This window comes from Saimiri boliviensis, chromosome 16 (assembly GCF_048565385.1).
Source record: "Saimiri boliviensis isolate mSaiBol1 chromosome 16, mSaiBol1.pri, whole genome shotgun sequence".
NCBI lineage: Eukaryota > Metazoa > Chordata > Mammalia > Primates > Cebidae > Saimiri > Saimiri boliviensis.
The window spans coordinates 34,312,636-34,337,671 of NC_133464.1; the positions used below are offsets into that span (position 1 = coordinate 34,312,636).

At 38.0% G+C, this 25,036-nt stretch overlaps 1 protein-coding gene across 1 annotated transcript; it reads left to right on the forward strand.

Moving 5' to 3' along the window:
• Positions 1-261: 261 nt before the first annotated feature.
• EDNRB (endothelin receptor type B) lies at positions 262-24,692 on the forward strand. Its single transcript, XM_010341645.3, has 7 exons — positions 262-1,025; positions 15,998-16,110; positions 16,246-16,450; positions 17,846-17,995; positions 18,659-18,792; positions 19,346-19,454; positions 21,921-24,692. Exons 1-7 carry the CDS (start codon positions 543-545, stop codon positions 22,053-22,055), a joined length of 1,329 nt encoding a protein of 442 aa, XP_010339947.1. The 5' UTR covers positions 262-542; the 3' UTR covers positions 22,056-24,692.
• The last annotated feature ends 344 nt before the right edge of the window (positions 24,693-25,036 follow it).

A 25,036-nucleotide genomic window follows, 5' to 3' on the forward strand; every position in this document is an offset into this window, starting at 1 on the left:
CGCCTGGGAGTAGCGGTGGGAGGAGTCTTTCGAGTTCAGTCGCGGGGTACAGGGGTTCCCCTGCGGGGCAAAACGCAGAGATTGACACAAACTCTTGGCCTCTAGGTGCTTTAATTCCGCAGTTCCCACATACGCGTAACTAAGGCGCGCCTGTCTTTCTCCCGACAAAGCTCTGAAAGATTTCAGAGCTTTGCCTTGGACTCTCATCATTCCCTCCCCGGCACACCCCTTCCAGAACGCCCCGCCCCACTGCATATGATTTACCCCCTCCCGGCCAAGCGGGGGAAGAAAAACAGAGGAGAGAGAGCATCAGAAAGGAGTTCCGACCCGCGCTGGCTAGTCACGCGCGCCAAGTTCCCCAGTGGCGCGCAAACTTGAGTTACTTTTGCTCGCGGAAACTTGCAAAGAGGCGGTGCACGGTGCTAGCGTTTTCAGAGACGGGCTCGGGTAGCTGACCCGTGTGCTGTCTTCCCTCTCCTAGTTGTCTCCAGGCTCTGAAACTGCGGAGCGGCCACCGGACGCCTACTGGAGCAGGCAGCAGCATGCAGCCGCCGCCAAGTCTGTACGGAGGCGCCCTGGTGGCGCTGGTTCTGGTTTGCGGCGTGTCGCGGGTCTGGGGAGAGGAGAGAGGCTTCCCGCCTGCCAGGGCTACTCTGCTTCTGCAAACTGCGGAGATAATGACGCCACCCACTAAGATCTTCCGGCCCAGGGGTACCAACGCCAGTAAGGCGCAGTCGTTTGCACCTGCGGAGGTGCCTAAAGGAGGGAGGACGGCGGGATCTCCGCCACGCACCAACTCCCCTCCCCCGTGCCAAGGACACATCGAGATCAAGGAGACTTTCAAATACATCAACACGGTCGTGTCCTGCCTTGTGTTCGTGCTGGGCATCATCGGGAACTCCACACTGTTGAGAATCATCTACAAGAACAAGTGCATGCGAAACGGTCCCAATATCTTGATCGCCAGCTTGGCTCTGGGAGACCTGCTGCACATCATCATTGACATCCCTATCAATGTCTATAAGGTAAAGGGCGCCTGCTAATATCATGGCGGGCTTGTGAAAGGGGGCCCGCGGGGCTGGAGACAGGGAGATGAGAAAGCTTTTAGAGGTGGTTTCCCTTTAGCTCCCTCTGAAGACTCTGCCCGTTCTAAAAGTCAGTAATCATCGGAAAAAAATTCCATTTGGTTCTGTCCACTCATAAAAATCAGTAACCATTGGAATCAAATTCCATTCAGGTCTTCAGTAGCCCTCTGCTAAGCTTAGGACAAGTGTAGTCCCCAGTCTAGCAGTGTTAGTATCACTTTGGGAACTTGTATATGAAGATTTCTCGGGCCTCACCCCTTTCTGGCCTCAGAACTACTGAATCAGAAACTCTGGAGTGGAGCACAGTAATTTGTATTTTAACAAGGTTGTTATGTAATTATGATGAACTGTAAAGTTTGAGAACCACTAGCCCTGAAAGATATAGTTCCTAAGTGCAGCTGATGCGGTATATCCTCTACTCAAAAGTGTGTGGTCCACGGACAGGGAGCATTGACATCACCTGAGAGAGTTTGCAAGGCTACCCCAGACTTACTAAATTAGAATCTGCATCTTAAGATGTTTAGGTGATTCATATGCCCACTAACTTTGGGAAGCACTCCTTGGAAGACTCTGAAAGTAGCGGGTACAAAGTAGGTTTTTAGGAAACAAAAGGCCTGGAAGAAAAGACTGTTGACTGGGAAAAACACAGTTCACCTGCTGTGAGTGACTACAGCTGCTCTTTATTAAATATCAACAGTGGGCCAAGGACTGGGTGAGATGTGTTACTTCCTTTATTCCTTCCAGCAACCCACAAGTAGATATTACAATCATTTTACAGATGACTGGTAGGATGCGCAAAGTAAATGAGTGAGAGATGGAGCTGGGGATCAGACCCAAATCTGTCAGGTTCCAAAGTGCAAGCCATATGGCGGCACCCCTTGCTCCTTGGTCATGGACAAGATCAAAGAGCACTCAAAGTCTGTAAGGGTTTCATTAGTTAACATTATTGTGTGATTATCATGGGCGTCACTAGAAACAAAGAACCAGGTTGCTTTAGGTTGCTTTGGAACTCCAGACACATCCCAGCACCTCTGGGCCTCAGTTACCTCAATTTCTCAGTAAGGCTGCTATTGCCCACCTACTGAGGTTTTATGGTGCTTAAAAAAAAAGTAGTCTAAGTAAAACAGTTGGAAAATTTCAAAGACATATGAAAATATTTAAAACTTTCCCAGCAGTAGCAGCAGCAATAAAAAGTTTCACATAAAAACACAATCACAATGTAAGGAAATGGAATTGTGCTTTGCAGATTTGTCTATGGCTAGCCCTGGCTTCAGTACAAGGGAGAAAAAAATGGAATGTAAAGTGGGAAAATGTTGTAGGGGATGCTTTGACGTATTGGCAGGAGTAGTTACAAGGCATGCATGTAAATTTCCCTTCATGAATCTCTAAAAATCCTAACCCAATAGCTATATTTTAAGGGGAATTCCAAACATTTCTGAGGCTTAGAGATGCGCATTGGATAAGGATCTAGTTTTCTCTAAAGGGAATTACTCCCAGAAATGGGGGAATCAACTGGAGAAATCCTAAAATCCTGTGTGGCAATTGATTCTGATGAACTGTGAGGATTTACTTGTTATGGGCTGAAATTAGATCTCTAAGTGTAGTCACAACTCCATTAGATCCAGAAGCAACTCTTTAAGATGTCCCACAAAAAAGTCTTGCCATTCTAATTTGGCAAAAGAATTTCAATTCAATTCATCAAAACTGAATTGAGAACTTTTCAGTACAAGGTACTGTGGTGAATTTGAAAATAAATCTAACAAGATTTCTTTCCAAAGGGAGATTACAATCAAGTTTTCCTAGGCTGGCACAGAATTTTATTAAAGGTCTATTTGGGGGGTCAGGAAACCCCACATGTCTAACTCAGAAACCTTTCTAAATCAGACAGTAGCTCAAGTGCTGTTTAGAAGATGGGATTGAGAAGATTTTTTTGGTTTTGGTGTGTTGTCTCCAGGACAGATATAAATCTGCTTTCCCAGAATTATTTTATTTCCTCTGTTTGGTTAAATTAGTATTTGTGATAAACCAGAGAATATGTGACTCCCAAGAAGGCACACAGTTTCCCTTTCATTTCAAACTCCTTTATTATTTCCCTAAGAAGTTCCATTCTTTTCCCTAAAACTATCCAGTCTTAACATGACTGTGTTTTTACTTCTGAAATAAACTAATAAGTCATTACAAATCTGTCCATCTAGTAATCTATATTGGTCATAAACACATTCATCACATTAGGTTCCATCACTAAGGTCATCATTATTAAATCCTACCTTGTGGGCTTAGGTTTCGCTTGAGATACAATATAATAATAATGGCCACCATTTGTGATATTAGGCACTTGGTTTATTTCATTAAATCACTCATGTAGAGGAGGTACCGCTGTAATCCGAGTTTTAGATCTAGGGAAACCACGTGTCAGAGAGGTGAAGAAGTTACTTGCCTAAAGTCATACAACTACAAAATGATTAAACTGGGGCTTGAATCCAGACCATCGAGCCCAACACCCTGCAGTCCACCCCATCCCACTGCACTAAGTGTGCTCAGGCACTGCATGGCTGTCTCCAACCGTGAGTATGTTTTAAGACCTCATTTGAGAGCATTGGTGGAATTATGGCAAATAATACTGTACCCCACAGTAGAATATTCGTAAACATTTTCAGAAATTAATTTGAGTTAGGATTTCTGTCCCTTAAAATCCCCTTCCGCTGGTCTGTAGTGTGTAATATCAATGGAAGTTATTCTAAAGGCTTAATTTACCAAAATGTCTAAACTAGAACTAGTTAAAAGCCATTTATTTACCTAAATAACTGTGGCACCATACTTTTGTTAATGCATTCAGAATTTCAGAGTGGCCAGGTATAATCATTCAGAAAAAAGTAATTTAAATGAGTTATGAAGGCTATTTAATATACCCTAAAATGAGAGGCTTGAATCTAAACCAGTGATTTTTTAATTTTTTTTAAATTATTATTATTTTTTTTTTTGGAGACGGAGTTTCGCTCCTGTTACTCAGGCTGGAGTGCAATGGCGCAATATCGGCTCACCGCAACCTCCGCCTCCTGGGTTCAAGCAATTCTCCTGCCTCAGCCTCCCGAGTAGCTGGGACTACAGGCATGTGCCACCATGCCCAGCTAATTTTTTGTATTTTTAGTAGAGACAGGGTTTCACCATGTTGACCAGGATGGTCTCGATCTCTTGACCTCGTGATCCACCCGCCTCGGGCTCCCAAAGTGCTGGGATTACAGGCTTGAGCCACCGCACCCGGCCCTAAACCAGTGATTTCTAATTTTTTTGGTGGGGTGTTATAATTCTCTTTGAGAACTCATTATACACAATTTCTGGGAGTTTCTAAAATTCTCCAACTGTCCTGTTGACACACTAAGGGACTAGAGGCCCAGAAATGTCCATTTGAATCTATTCTATTAATCTGGATTTTAATAAATTTAGAGTTCAGTAAAGTTAACAAATCACAAAATGTCATAGCTCTTGCTGGAAGCTACAGTGTTCAGGCTGTGGCACGGGTGGGACTTTATATCTAGAGTTGCTGCAGTGAGAAGCTGAAAAGCCTTGGCAAACATGTCTGATCTGCCTAGACTTCCTCAAGGAGCTGGGTCCCTGGAAACTTTTAGGTAGAATCAGACCACTCTCGTAGGTCTCCTGTGTTGTGGGGAAGTCCTGTGTTGAAGGCTAGGGGAGTGTCTGAGGACACTTAGCAGATTGAGGCTGCTGAAGCACTTCAAACTCATGGAAACATGAAGAAGATAATGGGACTTGCTTACACTTCTCATAGGCACACACTAGGGCTATGCCTACATTACACAACACCATCCAGATGAACAATGAAAACCTCAAGCATCCAAAGGAGATATTTATTTAAATATATATACATACATTAAAATGTTAAGTTTTATAAGAATGCCTACATTAAATGTACATACATTAAAATGTTAAGTTTTATAAGAATGTATAGATATATAAGTAAAAAGATGAATGTCACTTGGCACAGGGCCTGGCACATAAGCAAACAATAAATGTTATTAAAATGTGTGTCTGTGTGTCTGTGTGCATTTTGAGTATTTGTTTTCCAGCTTTTGTCATGACAAACATGACTACAAACATGTTTGTACATGTGACTCCGCACACGTGAGTGACTACATCTAAAGGGCAAATTTGGATAACTAAAATTATTAAATCAAAATGTGTGTGCATTGTAACTTTGACAGATACTGCCGTACTGTGCTTCAAAGTTATTCTTGTACTCTTGGTTTTAATAACTATTTCATACAATATCTCAATATGGATATAAATACATATTAATGTCTATCTGTGATATGTATATGGGCCACCATGCTTAATATTTACATAGTCTACATATATACCAGAACCAAAAGCCAGTGCTTGACTGACTGATGTTAAGATTAATTTCTCCTTATTCATAAGCTAATTATTGTGCCCTTCCTATATATCCTAAAATAAATGGGGTAATCTAGATATTTGTTCATATGAGAGCCTGGTGTTTGACTACTAAGTTGTAGCAGCATAGATGTCAAAGCTGGGTAAAAAGCAAGAGAGCCCGGTGTACTTGTGGATGCTATAAATGTGTTTATTTTGTTGTTTGCTTGGTTAGTTGATTTGGCTTGGTTTGATCTGGCAATGATATTTACCAAAACTTGGTTGCAGGTTGGGGAGAAGTTAAAAGTTCTTGAGCAAATAATGAATTCTTAAATTACTTCTGAATTTTATTAACTTTCTTTATGTTATATTTACATGGATAACTGAGTTAATGAAGTTAGCTCTCAAATATAGCTTCCTTTATGTGCAAAGAAACTGAATTTAAAAACAAATCTGCTTGCAAACTGAGAGGACAAATATCAATATCCACATTAACCAGTTCAGTAAGCATCCAAAGGTAATCAGGTGGCCAGTGATGATGGTGAGCTAACAATTAGGCTGGTGACCCAGTGGAGAGCATTTAGATGGTTTTACAGTTAAGACCTGTAGGCTACTATTAAAGGCAAAGAGGCTGCATTCATAGTTCTAAAAGGCAAAACTGCAGATCTTTAACGTTTAACCAGTTAAATGTGGGTACATATAACATGAAAATGCTGGTATGTCAAAATGTGGTATTGCTTCACTGAACCCACAAATGAGTTTTCAGTGAAGTGACCTTGGCAGGTAATCAGACATTTTCTGCTTTTGATACCATCAGGATTATCTTTCTGAACAAATTTACCTTTTGCACTATCCCATCTTAGACTGTTTCTGGTACTTAACAAGTTTATGTATAATTAACTAGTTTTGTAGTTAAAAGTTGACGGAACATCACCAAAATTATAACTTCAAAAGTTAAACAGAACTTTAACTTTCGAAGTTATAATTTTCCAATCAGTAAACTGAAGTATATGTTTATATAGCAATACAAGAATAAAGGTATCGTTGGGAAGGAAGTCTAATTTCTCCCAATTTAATAACAATATTCTTATTTCCAGTCAAGTAACTGAGATATTTTAGTAATATTTAAAGATATGTTACTAGCATAAGCATTCTGAACCAAATGAGATTTATTTATGTAAAGCAAAATAGTTTTTAAGGAGCACCAAGTAAGCATATTTAAAGTATTAACATTTAAAAGCTGTTAATAAAGAGTCAGGCTTTTAGTTTGAATAACCTGGAGTCAGTTAACAAACACAACAAATACCCCCGACACCCATCTAGCTTAGTGGCTTCAACTGTCTATACTACACAAATTCTTGTGGACAAATAATGTTATACCCAAGACATAAGAGCAGTGCTTTTTCTTCTCATATTTTTACCAATGTCCAAATGAAAAAGAAAGAGAAAGCTTGATTCCTTCTGTATTAAAGTATTGGTCATAGTCAGATAACAGGTTGATAGCAGAATTCAAATTAACCAGAAACTCAAGACTTCCTATTCCCAATTCACTGTTTCACATGTTGGTCACAGATTTCTGTAATAAAATGATCAGTAAGCACTTAGCCTTGGGAAATGAAAGGTTCTCTAGGTTAAAGTCTATGTTACTTCTTGTGTTTGCCTTTGATCGGCCACTTGGTCACTCCATAAATTCAAGCCTCTACAAATATCAAGGTAGGGTTTTCTTTCAATATGGCAAGGCTTATCTATCAAAAGCTTTACATTTCTCTTTTGCTCATTTAAAGTGAGTCTTTCAAGACTGAAGGTATTTCCATAGTTGTAAAAAGGATAACACAGCCAAACCCACTGTCTCTAGGCCAGGGAGCCATGTTCTTCAAATCACAAAGAAACCCATATAAGGGTACCTCTGTGTGGCTAATATGCTATAGTTCATTATTTTTAGAGAAACATGCCAAATGCTAATAAATGATTACGTGCTTTAAAGGATGTTGACAGATAAAGCCTAGGCTGAAATAAGATTCAAGATGTAATTTATGATGTGAAACATTTTCTTTCAGGACTTTGCACAGTTAAAAAGAGGTTGGTTATGTTTGCGAGATAGCTGGATGTGGTGTGTGGGGATACCTCAGCCAAGAACTTCTCTAATTTTAGACTTTTTATTATTTCCAATGCTTTTATTTTAGAGAGTTATTTATCCTTCCCTAAAGGGCCTCTGGTGAAAATGCAAAGGAACAAGAAAATGGCCAAAATGTGGTGGTACATGGAGGGGGGAGAGAGAGAGAGAGAGAGAGAGAGAGAGAGAGAGAGAGAGAGGGGGGGGAGAGAGAGAGAGGAGATGGGGTGAACGGATAAGATAGAAGAGATCATTCTTGAGTCAGAAATTTATTAGCAAAATTGAAGCATTTCTCAAGTGAGTCTCCCCTTTTGAGGCTCAAAACTGTACTCATGCCTGCTGACCCATGTCTTTTCGCTGCCTCTCTCTTCTTGAGTTTTATTGGAGTTTCCAGAAAGAAGGAAAACTATCCTCAGAATGTTTACACTGTACGCTGTCTTCTTCCCACTCGGTGTTTTCAGACTATCTTATAGGGCTTTCAGATTCCATGGTCATCAGACATTTTCTGATCACAGCTTATCAGTATCCAATAAGATATTCCACAGATAGAATTAGGCATAAATATGGCATGAAGTTACTTCCTAGAGTTTGTTGACTTCATCTAGTTTGCAAGTCTTGTTCTGAGCCAGGAGGCCCTCAGGTTCTCATTCTTCAGTTTCTTCAGACGTCACCAGTGATCTTAGAAGATCCAATTCAGATAAATGAATCTAATAATAGGCCAGGTTTGTGAATGGGCTTTGTTATTTCTCTTAGTTGGATCTTTACAAAATATGTAATGTGTCAGTAAGTTTTAAAGCTCAAACTGTAGATATATTTTTAAATCAGATAAGAGACGAGCAATCAATTTCTTTCCTGGCCTGTCACAGACTTAGAAATAAACTTCTGGTAAGAAAATATATTTGAGGTAAATTTCCATTTCTCTTATGAAATATTTTTAAAAATTGTTTTCTATCTCTTTGTTTCTCTTAGAGATTTTGTTTCAAGAACTTTAATTCATTGACATAAGCCATTTTTCTATTTCAGCTTGTAGGAATCTTTCCAGAGCTGTGAAAAGGCCTCTGTTCTGTGGATGTGCATGAAATAGATTCCCATGCACAGAACCACTGCCTTGCACAATTCTAGGGGGCACTGTACATATTGTAATCTATTGAAATGGTACCACTGGGGGATAAGCTAGCATTATTTCTGACCCACATATTTCTAACTCACATAGCCTAATCGTTAAGTGATTAAGTGCACTTTGAGAGACTTAGGGTAGAAATCGTAATTTATATTTGTCCCTCAGGGCATAGTTGCACTGTATGTCAAGAAAAAAAAAATTCCAAGCACTCGACCTGCATATTGACTTCAAATTCAAAGCTTACTGTGAATTTTTTCTCTATGTATCAATACAGAGAGAGTTCTGACATGGAAGTCCTTGAATGAAGGGGTCCTATCTTATTAAAACTCTAGTTCAAGCACAGAAAAACTCTTATCTACTACAGGAAACAGAGATAAAAACAGAACAATACACCCTTTCCCAAAGTTGTGAAATGCAGCCATTCCATTATTTTCCTTGTTTGACTCTACTGTGAAAACAGTTATATAATACCAGTCATTTAAAGAAACGTTCACAGTTTATCGCAAGATGGAATAGACTGCAGTCTGGCAAAGCAACCCTGTTTGTCTTCTTAATGACACCACTCACCCTCTAAAACAGGTGTCCCCAAACTTTTTACACAGGGGGCCAGTTCACTGTCCCTCAGATCGTTGGAGGGCCGCCACCTACTGTGCTCTCACTGACCACCAATGAAAGAGGTGCCCCTTCCTGAAGTGCGGCAGGGGGGCGGATAAATGGCGTCACGGGGCCGCATGCGGCCCGCGGGCCACAGTTTGGGGACACCTGCTCTAAAACAATCATCTCTTATAATACTGCATCTACTTCCATGAAACTTACAATACTCTCCACAACTAAACCTCCTCATAAAATCCCATTACATAGTGAGAAACAGTAGGTTCTGTTTTATATCAGTCATTGCCTTGACAAGTTTGAGTAGGAGAGAGAGGGTAGGAGAGGAATTTTTGTCTTTACATTTTCCAGACTGTGTGGAAGAGCAGAACTCCAACAAGAGTCCAGCCCACATTCAAGCCTCAATTCTAGAGTTTCCAATTCTATGTGCCAAGACCTGATCATCAGGACTAGAATATATAAACAGTAAATATACAGTCATGTCTATTCTCTAAAGAATATATGTAGAATATGAGAACTGAAAAGCCTATGACAAATGTTTTATCATAGATTATTTCTGCCATATGATCATTTCAGAGGTGTTTTTTGTTTTTGTTTTTGTTTTTGTTTTTGTTTTTTTAAGACGGGATTTCACCATGTTGGTCAGGCTGGTCTTGAACTCCCGACCTCAGGTGATCCACCCACCTTAGCCTCCAAAGTGCTTGGATTACAGGCATGAGCCACCATGCCCAGCCACTGCCATATGTTCAAATACATTCATTCACTCATCCATTCATCAGTATTCAACAAGCATTGAATGAGTGACCGCTGTGTGTCAAGCACTGTGCTATGCATTATAAATGTTGTGGAATATTCTGAAAACAAATAAAAAGTTAAAGCTCAATGTATACTTGTAATTTAATAAAACAGAAAAAGGAAATGCTATGTATGGTTAATGAGGCGAGTGAACATTTGCTTGTGCAAGATGGATAACCTTGGCATTTCCTGACTTTATGGGGCTTTTAATGCCTTTTGACATTAACAGGGGTGTCTTAACAGGATCTTTTTTCTTCATTTAATATCTTAAGTATGTGATTTTTAATTAGAAGGAGAAATGAAAACTGTAAATCTCTCAGTTGGAGAGGTTTTGTAGGATTCACTTCACAAAACTCTCAAATAAATAAGAATATTTATTTCCTATTCATATTATTTATCCTTTTAGAAATGTTTTAAACTAGAATATAAAAATGACTTTATAATGTAGAATAATTTATTTGAATTCTCTTGTTTCTTTCTCAAGCAGCTGCTCCAATGTAAAGTTATAAAATCATGGTCTTCCTTGAATAGAAATCTTTTAGCTGGTATGGTCACATCTTTTTTCAATCTAGTGTTTATTTATTTATTTGTGTTTACTATCCAAAAGAAATGTTCTAGAGAAGCTGTATAAGCCTTGGGGTAAAATGGGTCAGCACAAACACAGGCTATCATTTTGTCAAATGGACACCACTTTGCCAGCAGGACACCATTTTGCCAACAAAGGCTATTCAGTTAGATGAGACATTATGATATGAAAAGCAGTGCCAGCTTTGCCAGTTATGTGAGTATTTGCCAACTGGCTCATATTTGATAAATTTTAGGTAACATATATTCAACTTAATTTTAAATAGGATTTAAAATTTTAAATTATGTGGAAGGGACATAGTGTCAGTATGGAACTCTAAACCTCCTTTTTGCCATCAGAGAGACTGCCTTTTGATGACATGTTTGCATTATCTTCACTGTTCAGACCTCACCCTTAAGTTATCTAATTTAATGGGGTAAAGTCCGAAGAAAAAACTAAAAATAGGGAATAAGGAATGTGTTATTGCTGGATTTCAAGTTAGAGTTGCTTCCTCTTGCAATAAAGTGAATCCATTTCCTCTTCAGTGGGGAAAGCTCTGTCATTAGACTTCAAACTATAGATGTTAGATGTTGTCATTTTTCCCAAAGAATGATGAAGAAATGAATGTCTAAGACTCATACCCACCTACTATAAGAAAAATCTCTCACCAGATTTTAAAGATGGCTTCTTGGTTGAGAGTAAATTTTTTTTTTTAACTTCATAGTTTTTCCCCACTCAGGACTTTTTTTTTTTGCATTAAACAGGTGGATACCCTTATATTTTAGATAATTTTCAAGCATTAACTTGCCTCCTAAAGACTTCCTTGCTAGAGGCCATTAAGATGACAGAGATGAGCATCAATAGTGGGCATGGTTTCTGTCACAGAGTATCAGCCTTTGCCACAAAGGCTTCTGAGACAGAGGTTAAGCTTTTTACAGGAAGAGCATACAGAGTCTTGCCAAAGCCATCCTTCTCACTGCAAAAAAAAATGGAAGCAACACTGCATGCTCTTCCTGCATCTTCTGTGGCCTTCCAGAACCAATACATCCAGTTCTGATCTGAAAGCATGAAGTGCTGAAAGCTGATGAAGGCTAATGCTTTTTTTTTTTCAGTCTCTTTCCCTTCAAAAGTGTAGACTAGAAAATTGTAATCTCTCTGCTGTGATTGCATTTCTAACTATCTCTCTATTGAGCTTGAAGAGCATTGTTACAGTTTTCAGTTTGTGTTTCCCTGTCTTCTGTGATAGCTTGGGTCAGAGGTTGAGCTGCAGGCCTCCAGTGGTATGAAGAGCAATAATCCAATTTCTAGGCTGAGCCAAAAACAATGGAGACCTCAAAACATGGCCTGGATTAAGTGCAGAGCTCATTTTCATCAGCCAGACTTCTTTCCTTTCAATGGTCTGGGCGCTCATTCATCTTGATTCTTCTGATAGTGGCACCCACAGGATAACAATATTAACATATTTGGAAATAATTTAAGACAAAATAAAATATTTTAAAATATCCAAATGTTTGGACATTATTTGAATAAAATAACTAAGGGGATTAGTCAGGGTTCTCCAGAGAAACAGAACCAGTAGGATGGATAGATGGATGGATAGGTAGATAGATAGGTAGGTAGACAGATAGGCAGATAAATAGATAATGAGAAATCAGTTTATAAGCTTATAGAAGCCGAAAAGTCCCATAATCGGCCATCTGCAAGCTGCCAAATGTAGGAAAGCCAGTGGTGTAATTCAGTCCAAGTCCAAAGGCCTGAGAAACCATTCTGAGGGCCAGAGGAGATGAAATGAGGCATTCCAGATCAGACAGGAAGAAAAACAGGCAAATTCCTTCTGCCTCTGCCTTTTGTTCTATTCAGGCCCTCAACATATTGGATAATGCCCACCCACCTCATGGAAAGCAATCGGCTATACTGAGTCCACAAATTCATATGCGAATTTCTTTGAGACACAACCTCACAGACATACCTAGAAATAAATAATGTTTAATTGGGCAACCTGTGGCTGGTCAAGTTAACACATAAAGTTAACCATAGCACTAAGCGAGCAGAAGATTTTGCTCTGCATCTAGATATTTTACCACTATTTGACAGATAACTATAGGTTTAAAAAATATTTGATTTAATTTTAAACATTTTTCTGAAAGATCACCTTCTTCAAAACTTTTCAGGCAGGTTATAGTGGTTGTAAGCATAAACTCCAGACCATCTGGGTTCAAATGTGAATACACTACTCACTTAAGTGAGCAATGAAAGACAAGCATGTTGGTTTCCAAATGAAGAGTAACAAATGACCCTACAATTTAGTGGCTTCAAACAGTAAATATTTATTAAATCACACTGTGTCTTTGCTTCAGGAATTTTGGAGTGGCTTAGCTGGGTGGCCCTGGCTCAAGGTCTCTCAAGAAGGTCACTCAAAATACTGGCTGGGGCTGCAGTCATCCAAAGGTTTAACTAAGGCTGGTGGATCCTCTTATTCACAGACCTGGCAAATTCATGCTTGATGTTTTCAAGAGGCCTTAGTTCTTTGCCACTGGGCCTCTCCACAGAGGTGGCTGAGTGTCCTCATGACATGGCAGCTGGCCTTTCCCAGAATAAGTGACTCAAGAAAGAGGAAGCCATGATGCTCTTTAGGAACTAGTCTCAGACATCACACATCATTGCTTTTGTTATATTCTATTCATTAAAAGCAAATCATGAAGTCCAACCCACATTCAGAGGGAAATTAAGCTTCATGTTTAAGAGAGGAGTAATCAATATCAGAATATTGTCTGAATAATTTATACCAGGTTAGGTCTAGCACAATCCCTGCAACCAGTTGGATAATTTTAATTCTTATTTCTAAGGGCAACTGGCAGTTCTTTTAAAGCAACATGAGTTCAAAGCTGGTTCATACCTCTGGTGCACTGAGTCTCCCCCATTTCAGTAACTGGGGGATCACCATGCACGTGATAAACCTCTGCGAATGTCCTGACTCCTCATATCATGTGTCCAATCCATCAGCAAGTCCTGCTAGCTAGCTCCACCCTTAAAATATATATAGCCTATAACCCACTCTCCCCAGCCTCAGGGCACACAGGGTCCAGCTTACCACCGGTTCTCATCAGTGCTTCCTTTCTTGGATCCACATTCTATTCTATGCTGGGCAGCAACAGTGATCTCTTGATCATGCCATTTCCCTTCTCCAAACCTTGCAATCAATTCCCTCACGAAAAAATTCAAACTCTTCCCTCAACAACCTCATTTTCCGTGCATTTGGCCTGGGTCACTCTTCTACAGCTTTAGTAGCTAGCAGCCTCATTGCTGTACCTCCAGTTCACCAGGCTTATTTTGACCTCAGGGCATTTGTACATGCTCTTGCTTCTGCCTAGAATGCTCTTCACATGGCTTACTGTCTTATTTCAGTCAAGTCCCTCCTCAAATGTTGCCTCTTCAGAGTGACGTTGCTGAGAAGCTTATCAAGAAAACACCTCAAATCCCACCCTCACTCAATATGATCACAGCCTCTGTTTAACAGCCTCCCTCACTAGACTGTAAACTCCACGAGAGTAGGAATGCTCAGAATGGTGTCTGACACATAGTGAATGCTCAATAAATATTTATTGAATGAATGACTAAGCAGAATTATTAGTTAGTTGATTAACCCAGAAGTCACAAGATAGAGATTTTCGTATTTGGAGTTCCTTAGCAAACAGTGCGTGGTGTTTATTAGCAACTACTCCTTTCAGACAAAGTTTACCCCAGACCCCACCACTCCCTATCATCTTCCTGACACCAATGACTTCCTGAGACCTGGCACCCTCCACTTCTCTGTGTTACCTGCCTGGCCCTGCAGGTCTTCAGGATCGCACATTAGCCATATATATGATAAGTCTGCTCACTTTTGTCCCACATGTCTGTGTAAGTTTTGATATCTAACTTAGAAATGAAATTAGTCCTATGTTGAATCTCCAAGTCAAATTCAGAATAAGACACACATTTTAGACTTTGGCGTCATTTTAGTTATAAAACAATCAACTCAGTTTGACAAACTCAGTAGAGTCTTCACTACTAGTGAAAGGATGAAAAGACTCCATTGTGTCTCAAAATAATTTTCACTTGTGAAAACTGTTTTTTAAAATATTTTTAAGACCCATGAAATTGAAATACTTTTCTTTATTTTCAAAACCTCATGAACATTTGATCCAGATGTTTACCTAAAGTGATTCATTTACCAGTCTGGGACACACTAAATTGTCCTAAGAAAGAAAATAACCACATTTAATAATATATGGTTGCATAGTCTGCAATCAGATAAAGAGAAATACATATATGTACATATATACGCATGCTACATATGTTACATATTATATATATACATGTATATATATACAAAATAGTAATAACTATGTCTTCTTGCTCCTTATGTAGCCAGTCCCTGTTACAGTTTAGAGTCTATGAATCAAGCACTGTTAATATTAAACATCTGCTATGTGTCAGGCACTGTTCTAGGCAGTTGTGGAGCTCACATTCTGTCTCCAGGGATCCAGACAGAAAAGACTAAGCAAACAAATAAGTTAATGTGATCTGCCACAGGAATTGATAGACTATGGCTAAAAAGGAAAGGAACATAGGGAGATAGGGATACCTGGCCGGTCACTGCATCTAATAGTGTGATCAAGGGAAGTCATGTTGAAACTATGAAATTTGAGCAAGACCTGAAGGAGGTAAGGGAGTTAACCAAGTGAGTCTGTGGGGAAAGAGCCTTCTAGGATAAGGAAGGACCTAGAGTGAAACCCGAAGCAAGAATGTGCCTGGTGTGTTCATGTAACTGCGTGGCTACTCCAACTGAAATACCGTTCAGTTAGGTAAACTGACTGCAGTGAAGAACAAGTGTATGAATGCACATACTGTTCTGCATAGAAGGGAAGTCAGGTCTCCTCAGCTAAGGACTATTTATCATTCAATTTTCATTAACCTGCCTTTTGCTTTCGCCATGACCTGGGCATTTATGACTCTATGACAGTATACAGGTTCAATTTTCAGGAGGAACTTAAGCAACTGGCCCAAGTTTGCTCTGATGAGGCGATGTGAACTCTAAGCTAACTCTAAGAACTCATGATGACTTCTTCCAAGCTGGATGCATTTTCATCAGTCCCAACATACTTTCCTGTCCCATAGATATATCAAAGAATGGTGCTTTTCAAAGAAGTAGTCCATGAGAAAAAGAATGAAAACCAGAATTTATCCTATTCTGCATGTTAATTACTCTCCACTAAGTGATACAATTCAGAGGGCATCTTATGAAACCCTCTAACGAGCTTCATGTCTCCTCAATGCAGCTGCTCGCAGAGGACTGGCCTTTTGGAGCTGAGATGTGTAAGCTGGTACCTTTCATACAGAAAGCCTCCGTGGGAATCACTGTGCTGAGTCTATGTGCTCTAAGTATTGACAGGTATAAGCTTCTATTTAAGCCAAGTATATTCTGAACACTATACTATTGTTTTCCATGTTATTTAGAAAATAAACTATATAGTTCAATAAAACTAAGGCATGCCAGCTTAAAATACAATTCTATTTTTAATTTCAGATATCGAGCTGTTGCTTCTTGGAGTAGAATTAAAGGAATTGGGGTTCCAAAATGGACAGCAGTAGAAATTGTTTTGATCTGGGTGGTGTCTGTGGTTCTGGCTATCCCTGAAGCCATAGGTTTTGATTTGATTACAATGGACTACAAAGGAAGTTATCTGCGAATCTGCTTCCTTAATCCTGTTCAGAAGACAGCTTTCATGCAGGTAAATTTTTCATTTTTTTATATTTCTTTCTGGTCTTGCCTTATTAGTATTAAGCTGTTTTCCCCCCTCTTCACCACTCCTTGAGAAACTATTGATTTACGACTGTCCTTGGCACAAATTAAGAGTATAAATCTGAGAACTATGGAGTTAATGGTGACCAATGGCTCAAGCTGCAAGAAGATAGATCACTACCTCCCTAAGAATCCCCTTGATCTCAGCGGCACAGATAAACCAAGTTCACATGAGAGAATTGATGTGAATTTATAGCTTTTCTACTCAAAGCCCCATAAGGACTGACAACTACTGCAGATTCTGCACAAAATGGCAAAGTAGTTGTCAGAGGAGAGGACAGTCCAGCAGATGTTCAGATAGAAGTCACCATGATATGGATGGATTCTGAATGGCAAGACTCCCCTCTCTCTGTCTTTGATGCCAAAGAGAAAGCTGCCATTGCAAGAAACTCTTTGCCCTGGTAACTTATTAAAGAGCGTTTGATTAGGGAATAGAAAAAGAATACTGATGCTGGTTTCCAGAACATAGATCCTGTGTGTAAAAGGGTCTTCCCAACAGAATGAGTTAGGAGAAATTAATGCAAAGGGGGCTGGTCTATTCCCAATGATTATTTTCTATTGTATATATAAGGAGATTAATTAAAACTTTATGCACTCTATGTATCATGCTAAGTAAAAGAACAAAGGACATAATGTGAAATCAAAAATGAAATCGCTATTTTCTTGTTTCTTATTAGTAAAGAGGAAAAAAATGTGCTGCCTAGGTTACATAATTTCTCTCCAACACAGATATCTAAACCAAAGTGAAAAAGATAACAGAGAAGAAAAAGAATAAGAGATATGATATAAGTCAAAAGCAGTTTTTAACTTTTTGAGAGGTTAGATTTATATGCTACTTAGCTAAATGGTTAACCTGGACCTTCTCATATCTGTTGTTGCCATTACACAAATTTGTTAAAAAGTGAGAACTTCATCTAAACACTTATATATATATATATATATATATATATATATATATATATATATATATATATATGTAATATATTTAGGTGTTATATTTCACACAAAGAATACTCTAAGGATAACTTTCTTACGTGAAGACAAAACATTGAATTACCAAATATTTCAAATTTTGCCTAACTGCTTAAGTTTTTATGCATGCTTATAACACAGTGTCTTAGAGAACTGAAATACCTTTTGGGGAAATGTGTTTTATTTAACATGGGTATTTATTTGTTCAGCAAGTGTGGCCTGAAGGTTTCTACGTAGTATATATAAACTGATCTAATTTAGAAGATAATCGTTCCCTGATGAATTTTTTTTAAGTTTACATCGTTACATAAGATTTTCTGTATTAATTATAAAAATTCTCTCATCCCCATAGTTTTACAAGACAGCAAAAGATTGGTGGCTATTCAGTTTCTATTTCTGCTTGCCATTGGCCATCACTGCATTTTTTTATACCCTGATGACCTGTGAAATGTTGAGAAAGAAAAGTGGCATGCAGATTGCTTTGAATGATCACCTAAAACAGGTAAGAAAATACAAATATTTGATATCTCATGGTTGTAATAATTACAAATATGAAAATTATGATGATGATTAACATTACTATATACCAGAGCATATTTCCTTTTTCTTGCTTCTGGTAGTTTTGAATATATAAAGAGTATTTTTGTATTATTTATTTAGAGATAATCTATATAATCTAAAAGGATGTAGGGAGAATCAGTATTTTTAAAAAATTAATCTCTAGTCAATTTAAATCTCAGTGTCCTGAGTTTTTACACGTCACTGACTTTTTTTTTTTTTTTTTTTTTTTGAGATGGAGTCTCACTCTGTCACCCAGGCTGTAGTACAGTGACACTATCTTGGCTCACTGCAACCTTTGCCTCCAGGGTTCAAGCGATTCCCTGCCTCAGCCTCCCGAGTAGCTGGGATTACAGGCACATGCCACCACGCCTAGCTAATTTTTATATTTTAGTAGAGACAGGGATTTACCATGTTGGCCAGGCTGGTCTTGAACTCCTGACCTCATGATCCACCCGCTTCAGCCTCCCAAAGTGCTGGGATTATAGGTGTGAGCCACTGCACCCAGCCAACTTTTTGAAGGCAATATTAACTATTGTTTTAGAAGATAAAATGCTATGAATATAATGAGCCATCTTTAAAGAGTCTGACTGTGGATTTATTTCAGAGACGGGAAGTGGCCAAAACCGTCTTTTGCCTGGTCCTTGTCTTTGCCCTCTGTTGGCTTCCCCTCCATCTCAGCAGGATTCTGAAGCTCACTCTTTATGATCAGAATGATCCCAATAGATGTGAACTTTTGAGGTAAGAAAGGCAAAATAGAAATGGTTGTAAACAAATGCCCCTCAGAAGTGTTTCCATTAATCTGTTTTATAGGCAGAGAGACTACTATTTTTCTAACCCTTAGGAAGCCCTAAGACTCCGTTTTTACTGAGGTCCTGTTGAGAGGGGCGGGGAAGGGGGATTATGAAGAACACAGAACACGGGAGACAGAGAGCCAGAGTTGTCAAGATGATGAGTGGCAAGGTGGAAAACGTCAGATCCAATTCTCCACTGTGGTTTGTAAATTATTTCTTTTCAGCCAGCCTCAATACTTCCACATGAGATTTTATTTTAAAAGAGAAGAATTGGGCCTGGGAGGGGGAAATGGAGGGAAGTCAGTAGACTAGAGACAGAGGGAGACAGAGACAGAGATAGAGACAGGGCAGAGATCATTATTAGCAAAGACGAGTGATAAATCTAGAAACGTTGTTTATTGGGTTTTTTTTTCCCCTTACAAAAGCACAGAAGTCTACAATGAATACATGTTCAGAATAGCATATTTTTCACAGACACATTTTGGGTTATTTTATTGCAGCTTTCTGTTGGTCTTGGACTATATTGGCATCAACATGGCCTCACTGAATTCCTGCATTAACCCAATTGCTCTGTATTTGGTGAGCAAAAGATTCAAAAACTGCTTTAAGGTAAGAGAGTATTCCAAAATAAAAAGCCTCTTTGTCATATGGCATCAAACATAAGCTTTGAAAACTATTAATATATCTGTCCAGAGAGATCTAGTAAATTATTTTATAGTTTCCCTTTATTTACATCGTGGATGATTTTTTTAAATACGACTTTTGCTTATAAATCACTATAATTGATTTTTGCCTATAAATCCTAGTCAGCCACTTCCTACTGCCTCAGCCAATCAGTTATACTCATGGAATTGTTCCAAAAAGTAATAAAAATTATATGCATTGATGTCTGATAGACATCACATAATTAAATAAGGGCTAAACATGAATTAAATACACTGTTTCCTGTTTTGGGTAGATTTTGGACTACACAGCCACAATTTGTATTGTAACTAAATTAGTTTCTTTTTCACATGGACTATGAGAATAGCAAGGTAAACAAAAAAAAAATAGTTTAGGTTTTACCTCCTACCTTTTTGTATAACAGTAATGTGCTGTTTAATATGAAATGTGTAAAATTATTCCTTCTTCAGCGGCTTGCATTTTATCCTCCTTTTATTCATTCACTCCTCCAACAATCTAACAGGAAATAAACTATCCCCTCCCCTGATATGAAAATAATCCATTTGTCCCTGGTATTACACTACTGGAAAGCCAAGAATGTAGCTTCCTTGTAAACACTAAGGCAGCCTATAACATTCTTTGCCCACTCGTAACTCAAATTTTAGAGCTGGAAGATAACTTTCACCAGGATCAACACCCTCATTTTATAGGACATAAAATAGTGGACTTGCCATTTCCTTTTACATATAGAATGAACAGAAGACAAATGGAATGAACAAAATTTTAGATTTAAAAAAGTTTCAAGACAAAAATTGGATGAAGAAAACTGAGATGCTTTTATACTATATAACCTTATTGTTTAACAATATTAAAAAGACACATGAGAATAACATGGCTGAAAAAATACTAAAGCAATATTAAATTCATTAACATGGAAAGATATTTATGTCACTGTCAAGTCAGAAAAAGCAGGTTAAATCTCATCAGCAAAGTGGCTTAGAATAACTTAAAATGAGATGTGTGTGAAAGTATGTGTAAGATTATGGAGTATACATATAGTACAGTTTCACTAAAATAATTATACTCAAGTACATGCACATATACACATATATAGTTTATATATTTCATGTATATGCAAATATTTCTGTTTTCATGAGGAAAAGTCTTGAATTATATGTTTATCAAATATTAACAATATTTATCAAATAACTAAGAATAAATATCAATCAACCATTGTGGAAGACAGTGTGGCAATTCCTCAAGGACCTAAAAATAGAAATCCCATTTGACCCAGCAATCCCATTACTGGGTATATATCCAAAGGATTATAAATCATTCTACTACAAGGACACATGCACACGAATGTTCATTGCAGCACTGTTTACAATAGCAAAGACCTGGAACCAACCCAAATGCCCAACGATGATAGACTGGATAGGGAAAATGTGGTACATATACACCATGGAATATTACGTAGCCATCAAAAACGATGAGTTCACGTCCTTTGTAGGGACATGGATGAACCTGGAAACCATCATTCTCAGCAAACTGACACAAGAGCAGAAAATCAAACACCGTATATTCTCACTCATAGGCGGGTGTTGAACAATGAGAACACATGGACACAGGGAGGGGAGCACTACACACTGGGGTCCGTTGGGGGGAAATGGGGGAGGGGCGTGGGGTGGGAAGGTGGGAAGAGATAGCATGGAGAGAAAGGACAGATACAGGTGAGGGGACAGAAGGCAGCAAACCATACTGCCATGTGTGTACCTATGCAACAATCTTGCATGTTCATCACATGTACCCCCAAACCTAAAATGCAATAAAAAATAAAATATAAAATATAAAAAAAAAATAAGTGGCTTGCTCAGCGGGTGCAGTGGCTCACACCTGTAATCCCAGCACTTTGGGAGGCCGAGGCGGGTAGATCACCTGAGGTCAGGAGTTCAAGACCAGCCTGACCAACATGAAGAAACCCTGTCTCTACTAAAAATACAAAATTAGCTGGGCATGGTGGTGCATGACTCTAATCCCAGCTACTCAGGAGGCTGAGGCAGGAGAATTGCTTGATCCCGGGAGGCAGAGGTTGTGGTGAGCCAAGATCACATCATTGCACCCCAGCCTGCGCAAAGAGCAAAACTCTGTCTCAAAAAAAAAAAAAAAGGGTGCTTTCTCTTGATGAGAAATTTTAACTATATAGTTTTTTTCTTCTCTGCATTTTTTGGTTAACAACGATTATCATATGCTACTACTGTGATTATATTCTTCTAAGAGGGAAAATAGAAGAGCATGTAAAGAAAGGGCCCAAGAACTCCTAATGACGCAAAGAAAGTCAGAACCCTGGCGAGGAGGAAGAGTTGGGAAAGGTGACTGATGTTAACATATAATGAGTTACTTTGTTTTGTACAGTCATGCTTATGCTGCTGGTGCCAATCATTTGAAGAAAAACAGTCCTTGGAGGAAAAGCAATCGTGCTTAAAGTTCAAAGCTAATGATCACGGATATGACAACTTCCGTTCCAGTAATAAATACAGCTCATCTTGAAAGAAGAACTATTCACTGAATTTCATTTTCTTTATCTTGAACATAAGTCATTAAAACAAAATGAAACATTTGCCACAACAAAACGACAAAACTATATATTTGCACAGCATACTAATAAAATGGTAAGTGTAATTATTTTAACACTCATAGCTACATATGACATTTTATGAGCTGTTTACAGCATGAAAAGAAAATCAATGGGAATTAAGAAAGCCTCATTATGAAAGCACTTAACTTTTTACAGTTAGCACTTCAACACAGCTCTTAATAACTTCCAGGATATTCATACAACACTTAGGTTTAAAAACGAGATCACTCAGAATTTCTAGTCAAAAAACTTATTTTTTAAATCAATGTGAATCTGATACAAAGGAAGAATAAGTCACTGTAAAACAGAACTTTTAAATGTTTAAATTACTCATTCAAAATTTTAATATCCTTTAAAACAACTTTTTAATCAAACCACTGATGAGACTGTAATTAGATGCAAAGGAGAGACCAGTTGGTGTATTTTTTGGACACTAGAACCATTTAAGTGATTAGGAGGGAGTAACAGAAACAGTAAGGCTGTTTTTTGAAAATCATTACACTCCTTTCACTAGAAGCCCAAACCTCAGCATTCTGCAAATGTAACCGAAATGTTACAAACAAGCAGCATGTAACAAACTGGCACATGTTCCACCTGCATGTAATATAAAATACTTTTTAAAAGAAAATCATTACATCCTTTATATTCAGATAAGATCAAACGTCACAAAGAGAAACAGAATGATTGAAAGCCTATCCCAAAAGACATCTTTGAATCTGCCATTCATATACCCTACAAAGAAAATACTATCTACAGTTTTTTCAGGATTATTAAAATCATCTTCTTTCACTGATGTAGCTTAAACTCCATTTGGTTTTGTCATCTGTAAATACTTAGCTATATACACTGCATGTAGATGATTAAGTGAGGGCAGGCCCTGTGTTCATAGCTTTACCATGGAGAGATGCCAGTGACCTCATAAGACAGACTGTGAACTGCCTGGTGCAGTGTCCACATGACAAAGGGGCAAGTAGCACCCACTGTCACCCATGCTGTAGTTAAAATGGTCTCTAGCGTATGTATAATGCTATAGTTAAAACACTATTTTTCGAAATCACACAGATGAGTACATTTAACAGCTAACTGTAAAGATTATTACTAATTTTTGTATTATTTTTGTAAATAACCAATAGAAAAAAGTGTGCTTGACATGGTGCTTTTCTTTTGTTTAGAGGCAAAACCGCTTTTTGAAACTGTAAGAACGTCTTAACTTTGTGCATTCCTGCCTAATGTTTAGATCTTCTAAGCAAAGTGCCTTAGGATAGCTTGAGATGAGATGTGTATGAAAGTATGTACAAGAGAAAACGGAGGAGAGAGGAAATGAGGTGGGGTGGGAGGAAACCCACAGGACAGATTCCCACTCTTAGCCTAAAGTTCGTCATTGCCTCGTCACATCAATGCAAAAGGTCCTGATTTTGTTCCAGCAAAACACAGTGCAATGTTCTCAGAGTGACTTTAGAAATAAATTGGGCCCAAGAGCTTTAACTTGGTCTTAAAATATGCCCAAATTTTTAGTTTTTTCTTTCTTTTAGTAAACTGGGCCACATGCTGGAAATAAGCTAGTAATGTTGTTTTCTGCCAATATCAAATGTGATGATACAGTAACCAAAACCGAACAATGTGGCCAAAAAGAAAGCAGTAATAATTAATTCACATGCCGATGGACTCTATTTATAAATCACCCACCAACATGTTTATTAATTTCATCCCAATCACTTTTTCAGAGGCCTGTTATCATAGAAGACATTTTAGACTCTCAATTTTAAATTAACTTTGGATCACTACTATTTTCACAGTTTATTAATATATTTTTATTTCTATTTAAATTTTATATTTTTATTACCATATACTGAAGTTTTACATCCTGATACCCTTTCCTTCTCCATGTCAGTATCATGTTCTGTAATCATCTTGCCAAATTTTGAAACTGGACACAAAAAGCATACAAGCACTATTTATAATAAAATTGCCTTCAGTGACTTTTTAAAAAAATGTTTGATTCAAAATTTTAACATACTGATAAGAAACAACTATAATTTCTTTACATAATCAAAACCAAGATAGAAAAAGGTGCTACTGTTTAACTTTAAAACACATTTCCTAGTATTAAAGACCTTAACAACAGACAAAAATATTGTTAACATGGATGTCACAGCTCAAAAGATTTATAAAAGAATTTAACCTATTTTTTCCCTTATTATCTACTGCTAATGTGGATGTATTTTCAAACACCTTTTAGTATTGATAGCTTACATATGGCCAAAGGAATACAGTTATAGAAAAACATGAGTATGCTGTAGCTAACTATAAAACTGTAATATAACAATGTAAATTAATTGTATATCTGGGGGGATTTTTTGGTCACTTAAAGTGGCTATTGTTACTGATCTTTTATTATGTAAACAAAACCAATAAAAATTTAATTTTTTTTAACAACCAGCTAATTTTTCACTGTACAGGCTCTAATTCATTAAATACTGACTGTTTAAAGGAAATACAAATGTGACAAGTCGATATTATTTATGTTAAATAAAATTATCAAGAAAGCATGAAGTTATTCAATTAAAATGCCACATTTCTAGTCTCTAGGCTGGTCTGTGTATTTCATTGTCATGAAGAAAGATATACAGACAGACATTCAACTTCTCAGGGTTGATTTTTCTGGGTGATGGTTTCCAATGGCCTCTTGGGTCTTCCTTTCTTTGGTTACCTGCCTTTGGAGCACTTCACTGTTTCATCATCATTTTAGCAAAGGTGAAAGGTTGGAATGAGGTTTAGGGATTGCTCACTGCATTTCACAAGCTTCTTTTGAGTGTTTCTATGTGCAAGATGGGGTGAAATGCATAAAATGCAAGGTTCCCTACTTGATAAGAGACAGAGATGATACACTTTA

Coding starts and splice junctions, on each gene's coding strand:
- EDNRB (XM_010341645.3), top strand. CDS start 543: ATGCAGCCGCCGCCAAGTCTGTACGGAGGCGCCCTGGTGGCGCTGGTT. Junction 16,451..17,845: donor AGAAGACAGCTTTCATGCAG/GTAAATTTTTCA, acceptor TCATCCCCATAG/TTTTACAAGACAGCAAAAGA. Junction 18,793..19,345: donor AATAGATGTGAACTTTTGAG/GTAAGAAAGGCA, acceptor ATTTTATTGCAG/CTTTCTGTTGGTCTTGGACT.